The sequence below is a fragment of the Physeter macrocephalus genome, chromosome 1 (genome assembly GCF_002837175.3).
Source record: "Physeter macrocephalus isolate SW-GA chromosome 1, ASM283717v5, whole genome shotgun sequence".
In the NCBI taxonomy this organism is placed as follows: domain Eukaryota; kingdom Metazoa; phylum Chordata; class Mammalia; order Artiodactyla; family Physeteridae; genus Physeter; species Physeter macrocephalus.
Window position 1 is genome coordinate 115257546 of NC_041214.2, and position 12514 is coordinate 115270059.

Consider the following 12514-nt stretch of genomic DNA (forward strand, 5'->3'; position numbering starts at 1 on the left):
CAGTGCAGTTAGAAGACGTGGGATTAGAGTCAGATAGCATGCTATTGAAGACTCTTCCACTTTGGGCAAGTGACCTTTCATAACTCACCTCACTGCTTCAGTCTCCTCATTTGTACACTATATACATTCCTCATTTGTGTATTTTTACATAATAATAATACCTCGTCCATCTCATGAGATAGATTAAGTCACTGTGGAGGAGGTGTTAATCCACCTTCTCCATTGAGTGAGCTGTGGGATTAAATGAGATGAGTTCACAACACAGAGTATAGTGCCTGATACTATAAACATCAAACCACCCAATAACAGCTTAAAGAACGAATGAGTAAATGTGAGTATTATATCTTACCTTACTGACTAGATGTTGAATCTTAAGCTAAGAAGTGTTTTTTAGAGTGAAGAAGGTTCATTACTGAAAATGACTAAGATCAATATATTTAGGAATTTTCTTGACTGTCTCAAAGGTCCACTTAAATTCTTTACACCTGAAATCAACAGGTTTGAAGTTGCTTTAAAGAACAAGATGGTTTCTCCTAGAGTAAAATAATCAAAACGGGTATTTTCTTACTTTAAATACCATACTATAATATAGAGTTTCTCAGAAATAGCTTCTGTAGGAAGTAGCTTCTTATTCCTATCTAAAAAGCCATCTTGTGTCTTCTGTACTCTATTTACAGATTTGGACCTCTACCAATATACCTTAGGTTACTCTGGAATTGATTTTAACCTTAGAACTATTTGAAACCCCTAAATCTATATAATAATTATTATTAATTTGGTTCCATGCTTTCTCTTAATTTCTTTATTTTGCTTCTTAAATTCAGAAGTGAGCCAAATAACCTTGGATTAATGCTGAAGAATAAATTATTTTATTCTGTGATAAAACAGTTGAGCAGAAATTAGGAGGGGTGATTTGCATTTATGAAAACAGTGGCACTTCTAGATTTGTTTTAGAGTAAATCTAAGATGTGAGGCTAAAGAAATGAAACATAACTTTCCTGACAGTTCCAGAATACAGTGGCATACCATCTGTATCAATTAACTTCAGTAATATTCAGTACTGTACTTTTTCTACTGGAAATTACATACAGGCAAAAAGATTTCTCTTTAACTAGAAGTGTCGTGTTGGCAATGAAAGTTACTGCCAAAGATGCCTGATGTTAGACTGTGATTTTCAACATAAGACACTAACCATATTGCAAAATTTTAATAACATATGAGTTTTTAAGAATGGCTTTCTTGATTTTTTATTACATCCACATGTATACAAGTAATATGTGATAATGATCAAATTAAAAGCACATGCATTGAAATTAGTTGATTTATGACTTTTAGATTTCTAATTATGAAAGAAATAATTGATTATACAATAATTTATAGTTTAATTACCACTAGGTAGCAATGAATAATGAACATATCAGAGAATTCTCATGACTTGAAACACTCTGAAATGTTCGAAACATAAACAGGAAATATGTGTTACGTTTTTCAAAATCACATTAAACTGCATGTCAAATAAATAATTTTATGCCACTTTTGTTCTTGGTTTCTATCTGTGAAAAGTTTTTGTGTGGGTAATTAAAAAATAGATACTACATCTAAATCAGCACATATGTAATAATAACTGACTTAAAAAATAAGTTTTTCAGTGTGCCAGACATTGTTCTAAGGGCTTTACATGTGTTAACTCATTTAATCCTCACACCAACCCCTGTGGTGAGTATAGTCACTAGCTCAATTTAACAGATAAGATTATGGATGTACTGAGAGTTTAAGGAACTTGTCCAAGGATACACACTGGGCAATTGGCAGAGCCAGGGCTTGAAGCCAGGCAATCTGGCTCCAGAGTCTGAATGCTTGTTCATCTTGTCATAACCCCAGATAATACTTGGGTCTCCATTAGTAATTTAGAGTACATGAAGCATTATCCCAAATCTCTGTGCCTTATCTTAGAAACACATCTTGGAAAGCCATTATGGACTGGGCATTGTGTTGCTGCCAAAGATGTTTTGTCCTTGAGAAGTTCTAGGATTTTAAAGCTCCATAAAGCCTTATGATAATCTATATAAACAGGAAATGTGTGCTAAGGAAACTTGCTGGAATAGCCTTTAGATTTTGCTTTCCCCATCTCTTAAACATCAGTTTATGATAATGATCTTAAGTTTCCTATACAAAGGAATGTTTTCAGAAAGAGTCCTGAAGCTTTGGGAAGAAAGTGTCATATTTTCCAGTAGTGTTTCAAATGTTGTGCTTTACTTCTGGCTTCAAAAGTGTGTTGTGATTACATAAATGATCAAATATTCAGCCTTTTGGTCTTTTGTATTATTCACTAATCCAAAGAAAATCAACAGAAAATTTAAAAATCAAACAAACGTCTAGACAGGATATATTTAATCCTAACTGCATAGGTTATTTATGGTGAGATTTTAATTATAATGGAGAAAACATTGTTAAATGAATCATACATATAATGTAAATTAAACTACCAACTACTTTTCTTTTCCCCACCCCCCAGGAAAGTTACTACTTATTTTTGAATCTTTTCTGCAATTCTTACAAAGGATTTAACTTTTTTTTTAATGTTCAATTTTGCTAAATACACTTTCTGTAAGACCTCTGTGAGTAGAACTATGAAAAGTTAACATTGTGCCACAGGGCAACTTCCACTGTGCTATGTCCTACAATGCAAAAGAATGAATGCTGAGATGAGATGTGTTTTACAACAGGTATGGTCTTTCCCCACCTTTCTTATGTTCTTAAGTGGCCCAGCAGCCCAGGAGGGCAAGCATGCTGCCCTATGAAAGAGCAAGAGGCATTTAAGCAGCTCAGTTTCTTATCATGTTTTCCAGTAAGGTGAAAACACACCAACACGACAATTCCAACCAACACAAAGATTAAACACTGACTCACATGGAGACTAAGCTTTAGCAAGCTGTGTAAAGTTTTTCAGAATTTTTCTTTGGGAGAAGAAAATGGCTCCTGGATGAACCTTTTGAAAGTGTTGATAGTTTCTTTGAATAGGACCAAAATAGATGGTATAATTTGTAATAATAAAACATGAACGTCTCTAGCGAGTTCTCAGCTGAGAACTTAAATTGTCATATATATAAAGTCTGGATTTTTAAGATTCAAACTTACTGACATGATCTTTAGATAAAAGAAACATTTATGCTAATAAGAAAGAAGAGCGAAAGTCAAAGGCTAAAACTATTTACGGAATCTGAAAATAGGAAAGTAAAAACTAGTAAAAAGAATCTGGAGATTACTTAAAGGCTCTTTTAAGATTTTTCATGTCTTTCTGGTAGGAAAAAAATAGAAATTCTCTGTAAATGTTCGATAGCTTGATATCAAATGCATCCTGCTGCTTTCTTTTTTTTTTGCGGTACGCGGGCCTCTCACTGTTGTGGCCTCTCCCTTTGCGGAGCACAAGCTCCGGACGCGCAGGCTCAGTGGCCATGGCTCACGGGCCCAGCCGCTCCGCGCGTGTGGGATCTTCCCGGACCGGGGCACGAACCCGTGTCCCCTGCATCGTCAGGTGGACTCTCAACCACTGCGCCACCAGGGAAGCCCCTCTTTTTTTCTTTTAAATGCACTGTCAGTCTTACATAAAGATGCTGCTGTTCACGATGTCTTTATAAAACATAACTTTATATATAGAACACTGAGTTTTTAATAATCTGAAATTCTTCATTGATGGACTTCAGGGTGTCCAGAGACCTCCTGAAATTGTAGACAAACATTTATTTATATGATCATATGTCCATTTTCTTGGAAAAGAGAGTCTATGTTATTTTTGGCCAAGAAACAAAGTATAATCCTTAAGGAATCTGAGTCTATGACCTGTACCACAACATCATGACCGTCAGTCCACAGGAGCCCTTAAACTCATAGACCCTGCAACAGATTAAAGTTTTTATAAACTGAATGATACGTGAAGGTTCAAATTACACCTTCATTTTGTATGTGTTCCCATCCTGACTTTTCTTTTTCCAAATGATATCTTCAAGTTGTCTTAAATTTAGGTTTTAAACCTTTTCTAACCTTTTGTGTATTTCTCCTCAAGTAAGCCAAAGAACCAAAAGGTGACGTGCATGCTCTTTGGAATTCACTGACTTTTAAGCAACAGAGGAAGCAGACTGAACACAATCTTAATGTAATCCGGCTAGCCCTTCTTGCGCTGGTTTTGGAATCTACCAATATATGCCCCAAAGTGTTTTTAAGTAACTTTAACCTAGCAATAACAGTGTCGCAAATACTTGAAGGGGGTTGTTTATGGGTGTATAACTAGAAATACAGTCACTCATGTCACCTTCCTTGTGCTTCTGTTGGCTGGGTGTGTTCCCTGTGTCATTTTATCAGTGACCGTCTCTTCTCTATGCCTTTCCACAGGCCTGAAATAGAATAATCCTGGGTTCCTGTCTGACCCTGCTTCAGAGTCCCTAGTTTTCAAATAGTTGCAGTTTACAGGATTTCCTTCTGAAGTCTGCAGCTGAACAAACTTTCAAGGAGAAGAGTTCTCCAGGAGACACAACTGTGCAGATGAGTATTGGGGAGGGCTTACTGGGGCTTGAAATCACACAAATGGCAAGGAATAAAGAAACCAGGAGTTAAGTATTGAGATGAAGGTTTCTCTTTTCACCACAGTTTACATTTTGAATCATTTGTTCAGGATCATACTTCGCACATTTAATCCAGTTTATCCTATTCCTATTATAATTAGCTTTTGGTTTAAGCATGTACACACAAAAAGACTCATTTACACACATCTTATTCAGGGTAATTGGCAACATTTTCAGCTGCAGAAATATATAAAATATACACCCTTCAATTAAAGAAGTCTTTTTTTTCCCTGAAGACCTCTTACTTAAAAAGTAAACCACAATCCTATCTTTTATGTATATTTATTACAACAGTATTTGTAATAGATAAAATAAAGCAAATTGCCATATATACTACAGAAAAATATAAAAAGAATAATCATCCTCAGGAGAACTTTAGCAAGCAGAAATGTTGTCAAAAGTGAGTAATTTTGAAACGCCCAATTGTAGATTGAAAACAAAGTTACTGACTTTTCTTTTAGGATGCCTGAACATACAAAGAAATGAAATGGTTTACTTTGATTTTTCTGAACTGCAGTTTGATTGTATTTAAAAGGTATATACTTTTCCACTGTTGATTTCCCTTGGCAAACTGAGTTCATGTCAGTTTTCCTTAACTCGTATATTCCTTCAAAGTCTGCCATCCAGTCTTATGTATTTGCGTTACTGCTTTTCTGCAGTCCTCTATATTCATCAAGATCTGATAATATTATACGCACTAGATCCTAGATTCTCGGCAGCTTCAACCTTATTTATTTTTCCTGGCTTATTTCTAATATCTAAACTATATGCCTTCTCAATAAAAAAATTTTTTGACTGGATAATAGTGCATGCAATATTTGCCCAGACTCCATATCAGATAGGATTTCACATGAAATATGGAAAGGAAAATACTGATAATCATTGTTAATAGACTTTGAAGACATTTTAATATTGGCTTAGCACTGTAACTCCTTTGCTATAGAAATGGCCTAGTTGGATCTGTTACTGGTTTATAGAAAACAGGATTGTGAATTCATATCTTAACATTACTAGTCAGGGGGACAGTAGTGAGGATATGAAAAAGTCTGGCTACTTGAGTATAAGGCTCATTCAAATCTCTTTGCAAAGGTAAAAATAAATAAATAATATTAAATGTTACTATTAATCATATACCTAGTAATTGCAAATCTGATTTTTGAGTCCCCATGTGTTCACATTTATTTTTTAAACTGATTCAGAGTAAGCAGTGAGGAAGTCTCACAAAATTGACAAAGCAAGAAAGTGAAGAGAGCTATTTACCCCATCTTTGCCATTTACCTTGAACCTCACACATGGCATGCAACAGAGAGCAGCTCAGGTAAAAATGTCAAAAGAGGTGTTTTATATATAGCATTATATTTAAAGCATAGGTAGAAAAACCAAGATGGTGTTTCAGAAGAACATTCGCTCAACAATTAAAGAGCTTCCAAGACTAACCACAAAGGAAGTATTAAGAAGACCTTCAACACTGATTTTTATTTTTAGAATTTATCTATTTCTATATCCCACATGCTGCCTGTTTCCTATGTTTTCTCTTTTGTAGGCTTTGCTTATAATTGAAAAAGCTTCTTAGTTTAAGGCATATATCTGAGTTTGGCCTAGAATCTAATCTATACATATGAATTACTTCAGTAATGAAAAATATTATCAAGTCTTCCACAACTGACAGAAAACTGCTAGAAAAATGTAAGGTAGAATTTTTGATCTAACCAGACTCAACCTAAGATGTCACTTTCTGAGTAAAATGAATATGCCTTTACATTTTATAAATAAGTCTAGTTTTCAAGACACATTATAATGTTTGGATCTTATGTAAATTTAAGATATCACATGATGTCAGCTAGTTATTGCTGTGAAGTAACAGGGAAGACTGGACCAGTGCAACTTCCATATATTATTACACCATCATTATCAGTGCATAATTCTGTTTCTCAATGCCTTTATTACTCTGATTTTCTTTGTTTATGGTAAGCATATAAGCCACTAAATGTGTAAAGGCAAAGGTGTCATGAGATAAGTCATCAGTCTAAGACCCTGTGTATAATCAATACTCTATGGCATATAAAATGTTCTATCCACTTTCAAATACTGTTTGATTATAGAAATAAATCAAAGAAATAACAAGATGGAGCAAAGAGAGCAAGCTTATTTTAGGGTATATACCTGTAACACATTTCCAAGAGGGACATTAATTCTTTTCAAGGAGGTAGAATTTGATTTTAATAGGGAAGAATACAATGGAGAAGAGTTTGATTCAAAAAATATAATTTCACTTATGTCTTTCTAATTTCTCCTTTCTTTCTCCATCCTCTTTGCTTCTCTCAGCTCCCCTCCCCACTCTCCCTGCCTTCTCTCTCCCGAGATTTTCCTACTTAATTGGATGACTACTATTTGAAAAGCATTGCAAAAAATATATGAATATACTTGCTATTCAACTTTCAGCCAATTACTTCCTGGTATTTTTCTCTATTTGAAACTAAGAATAATAACCCTTTACTATGACCTTTCTAGAAATGTGAAAGGTCATATAAATAATTGACAACCATTACATAAATACTGATTTCGGGCTTGTCTGCTTTCTGGTTCTCATGATTCAGTGATTCTCTTATTATTGCAGTTAGTGTAAAAATACATACTGCAGAAATATTGCTCCTTGATAGCACAGTGTGACATGAATGAAAAGAAACTGTTTTATCTAAGACATAATCATGTATCTCATTTAAATTTGATTAAGGAAGTAACTGGGAACTAAATTAGCACCATCATTAGAACAGATTTTGTGATTCCTTGAATGACATAGCAAATGTCTTATGAGACCCTAAAAGTACTGTAACATATAAACAATTGGTAGAAAGCAAATTAATTTCTGCCCAGTAGGCATCAACCTTTGGCCAGCTTTTTAAGGTACCATGATACAAGTCAAGGAAGGAAGTGCTTTCTGCCCTCAAATTGATGTCCTAAACCTGAAGAGTCACTCAGCTATTAGGTGGCAAAGAAATACTTTAGGGTTCTTTTTTTTTTAATATGAAATAATAAAAACTTCTCATGTCATTGCTTCATTCCTTTTTATACAAAATATAAAGAGAATTCTTGGGAAATAAGCTATAGTTGAATGGAAGAGGATAAAAATTACCTTAGAAATCATAGCAGTGATTACTGAAAAGTACCAGAGAAAGTGTACAGGGATCACTTATCAAGGTGATATAAGCCAGAAAAAGTGAGTTGAGTTAATTTCAGTTTGAGGGAACAAGTTTAGATCTACACATTTTTTTATGAAGCAATTGCTTTACACCTGATTTGTATTTAAGTCATGGAAACTGAACTGGGTTTTCTCTCCCATGAAGGTTGGAGGCAAATCTGGCTTAAAGCCTAGAAGAAGAGGGCGCTAGATGTTCTTTTAGATCCCTCTCGGGAAAGTTGTTTTGTGTCTGTGTTATAGAAACACCATCTTACTTCTATCGGGCTCAGTGGCTAAATGACAAGGGTTGTCATTTTTACCAATGATGTTGAATAATTCAAGTCACTACTGATTTGTAATGTCATTTCTGCCAAATATACCTAAATCTACCAAGATTTGTCATTAAGAGTTAAGTTTGTCATTAAACTACAAATCGTCTGTTCATCTCTTCATCTCCAGTCACTGAAATGTTAATAGACATGAATGCTATATTTTTATATTTGCAGTTAACTCTGAGAGCTCAGTTTATATAGATTTTTATTTCCAATTTTTTGCAACACCACCATCACTACTACCACCAACAATAAAATTGGTGTGCAACTTATACCATTTTTTTTTCCTAGGGAGAAAAAAGGTGGCATAACACTCATTAGAATTAAAATTGCTAATTTTTATTTCATATAATTTTGGTTCCTACTTATCAGTGGCATTGCTGGCTACAAAGTCTGCAACCACTTTAGTAATTATCCAACGATAAAACCAAATGACACTAAAGCATATTTATGGTTGTTACTTTTTGTATGTTATAACTAAGTAGGCAAGGATAACTGAAAGGCAAGAAAAATGTCACTGTAATAATTTTAGGCTTTGATGGAATAATTTTGCTAAGAAAAACAAGAAATGTGCATGATGGGATTTTGTTTCCACTGTATTTCTTAGGTTTTTAAATGTTTCCATTATTCTGCTGTCTGGGCCAGCCCTCCTGAAAATATTGGTGTCATTACCACAATTTGTAGCATAAATATTAACTGTGATAAGAAACACAAGAATTATGATAAAAACTCCAAGAATCAATATCCTAATTCCATCTTTCTAAACACATATAAAATATAAACTGGATTTGCATGCCTCATGTACCAGGGAGGAAGGCAGCTGGATATTTTACAAAATGACAAGAGTGAAATCATTTATGATTATAATAATACCAAGGATAATATACAAAGTGATTTACTAAACTTTGAAATTTCATTTTAAAATGTTCAATATCCTATATTTTGTTTTTCCTCATTGATAAAATATGGCTTTGGTCACATTGATATTTTTAGGGAAAACTGCATGTTAATTTTCTTTCTCAAAAATTTCTTCCAAATTTGCTACTTTCTGGCCTTTTTTCAAATCATTTTTCTTTAGTGAAATGGAACTTTAAATCTCTGTAAACTTACTCAGATATAAAATTACTTTTTCAGTTAATAACACTCAGTTTTAAATTCGTTTTTCTAGCCAGTTCCAAGTGGTAAAGTGGCTTAAATTCATCCCTGTTTTATTCTTGAGTTACGAATTTGGGACCTGGTCTCTAGTTTTTATTTACGAAAAAACTTTCCTAGAAGAGGCAGCACTATGCTGATTGGGTGCTCAGTTTACAGATCCTTCTATCTGCTTCCTTTATATTATTTTCAGAGCATTAGGTATCACAAATGTGGTTCTTGCATTTTAAAAAGTCGCTTGCATTTCTGTTCAACAGCATATTTTAGAAATATTTATTTCTGTATTGTTCTGTCAATTGTAAGCACAGTCCTACTGCTGTATACAGTGGCAGAAAACTTCACCTGAAATACCTACCAGCAGGAATCCTGGGGGGCAAAGATCCTCCCCCTGGCACTGGATGCGGGGCCTGGAGGCTATTTAAAAACCCTGCCCTCAGGAAGCTGGGGCAAAACGTTTCCACCCCAATGGCCGGGAAGGATCCTTTTAAGAGATAAAAATGGACAATAATCAAAAAGTATTCTTTGTGGAAAAGTTGTTGATCATTTAATTGGAACAAACTTATAATCAACAAAGAAATCAAACCTTACAAGGAAGCTATGAAATTAAAAGGAATGGAATGCATTTTTATTCACAAATTTAAGAAATAAACCTAGTGTTTTGAAAAGAAAGTTACTCTTAACTAGTTACAATTAAAGAGGGTTTAGAAGCTTCAGAATGCTAAAATGAAATTTCTAAATCTACAATGTTTTTTTGTTTGTTTTGTTTGTTTGTTTTTTTGCGGTACACGGGCATGTCACTGCTGTGGTCTCTCCTGCTGCGGAGTATAGGCTCCGGAGGCACAGGCTCAGCGGCCATGGCTCACGGGCCCAGCCGCTCCGCGGCATGTGGGATCTTCCCGACCCCGGGCACGAACCCGTGTCCCCTGCATCGGCAGGCAGACTCTCAACCACTGCGCCACCAGGGAAGCCCTCTAAATCTACATTTGACAGAATATATACAGAATTTATCTCTACATGAGCTAAAGATACCCAGAAAACAGCCACGATAGGATCTGGGATTTGTGCTGCACTAGAAGCAGCAGTGATTTACTTTAGGTTTATCAGTAAGAGAGCTTAAAATGAGGAAAGCTTCTATACCATACAGTAATTACACATGTTTTTGAAATAGTGGTAAGAAAAACAACATACACATTTCTTAATTTGCTTCACTTTTCATGAGAGTTTGCAAAGGTAGAACCACATGCTTTTTCATTTTTAAGAAGGCTATTGAGAGAGAAGCAAAAAAAAAAAAAGTAAACTACATGGATGCTTATCCATAAAATAATATAATGAATAAAAGAATATCAGAGCTGAAAAGGACTTTAGAGATCATCCAGTCAAAAAAATCCACGTTTTACAGACCAGCAAACTGAGTGGGGGAAGTGACATCACATAGCTGGTGGACTCCCAGTACAAAGTCTTTCCACTATAGATTAAAAATAAATGAGTCATTTCCTATATGGGAGATTGAGATCCCCTGAATACGAGTTAGAAACTTAGCACTTTGGAAGAGTGGCATTACATTTTGGTGGCTCAATGACCTGAAAGATACTAAAATCAGAAGAAAATGTAATATACATACATGCAATATTAGTGCATGGGCAGCACTGGTAATTGAGATAGTCTACCTATGTTTAAATCACAATAATACCCTAAAAGCAAGTTACACTGATAGTTGTAAGAAATGCATCTCATTCGAGACCTCTGAAACCCCCATCAGGCACAGCAGTTTTCATATGTAGAGACCCGGTTCAAATTTATCGAGTCCTATATTTTTGAAAAGACTTTGCTCTGTTCTTTGACACAAATTTTGCACCTAAAATAAGTTAAAATTTGATTTTTCTTTGAACTTTGACCAGGACTAAAGGGATGTGGTGTACCATACTGTCTATATCCTGCTTCTATGGAGAAAGTTGTTGCTAAAGAAAAAGCAGCATTTATTAGATATTTAGAGATGTTTTCATGAAAGAGCAAAGTTACAATGAATGTTTTCATGGGTGAGGCCTATATATTGTGCACTGGATTAAAGAAAGCATAGAGTGTCTTATACTGTGAGTAAACTGGTTTTGTTGTGTATTTTACGGGGCTTTAGTAAAATGGCCCAGCAGAGCTGGAGTCCCTTAAACATTCAGAGGTGTGGCAAAAATGCCAAATGTAAGCCAGAAAGTGCTCTGAGGTGACTTTCCATGAACAGTGAAATTAATTACTCTTTTGTTACTACATGGGATATTTATCACTGCGCATAAAGTTAACATAAGCCTGTGTGCGGTGTTGCCCACGCAAGGCATTTCCCGCACTGCAATGTTTCATCATCATCTGCGAAAACACTCATTAATGTAAGGAGCATCACTGAATACCACGTGGAGATAATTATATATTTATAAAGCATTCTTATTTAAAGTTACAAAAGAAATGGGGATTTTACAACAGGGAAAATAATTACAAGAAATTCAGATTTTATTACATGCTGTGAAAAACAAAAATGATCCAATTTTAGCCGTGGATTTATTGAAGTCAAGTAATCAGAAGCCTGGTTCAAGAACACTAGATCATAAAGAAAAAGAATATCATCGTCATGAAGAGTAAAGTAAGAGACATAAATGTAATTATCTTAAAGGAAATCTGAAGGAAAACAAAAGCATGTAGAACGGTGACTCTAGATAATGTTTATCTGCTTCACATTTAGAGACTTTTATCTGAATTTTTGCTATTTTTGCCAACATTATTCAAAACTGTTAACTTAGAAAAGATGTCTATTATTTTAACTCCTTGAAAGAAACTAAATACAAATATTATTTTATTGCTACAATTACACTGATTACTACTTTTGTTGTTGTGACGGCCTGTCATCTTTAATAGCAGCTTTCATTTTCCTAAACTTGCTGCATCATTCATAATGGCTTTGTTATGTTTCTTTACTGTGGGTTAAAAGGTCTTTAATTTATTGTGACATCTCTTCCTTAAGTAACTGTCATTTTTTATATCTGAAACAAAGAGAAAATCTGGTGCGCATGAATATATATTCCATTGAGATATCACATTATGTGATAATAACGCCTTATCAGTTTTCTTCTTAAGGTCAGCCATGTCAACAGAGATTGCAGGAAACACTACAGCTCTACGTTTTCACAGTTCAATCAGAAAAATTGAAGTTATTCTTTGTTATAATTCCCTTATCTCTTAATTCACAAAAA

General features: G+C 34.5%; 1 protein-coding gene across 2 annotated transcripts in view; it reads right to left on the bottom strand.

Moving 5' to 3' along the window:
- The window catches only part of EPHA6 (EPH receptor A6), an 874792-nt gene that overhangs the window by 139345 nt on the left and 722933 nt on the right, over window positions 1-12514 (bottom strand). For both annotated transcript variants that reach the window (XM_024120422.1, XM_024120421.1), the window contains one exon: window positions 9637-9762. In XM_024120422.1, coding sequence (XP_023976190.1) covers window positions 9637-9762 — 126 coding nt within the window. The remainder of the gene's footprint in view (window positions 1-9636; window positions 9763-12514) is intronic.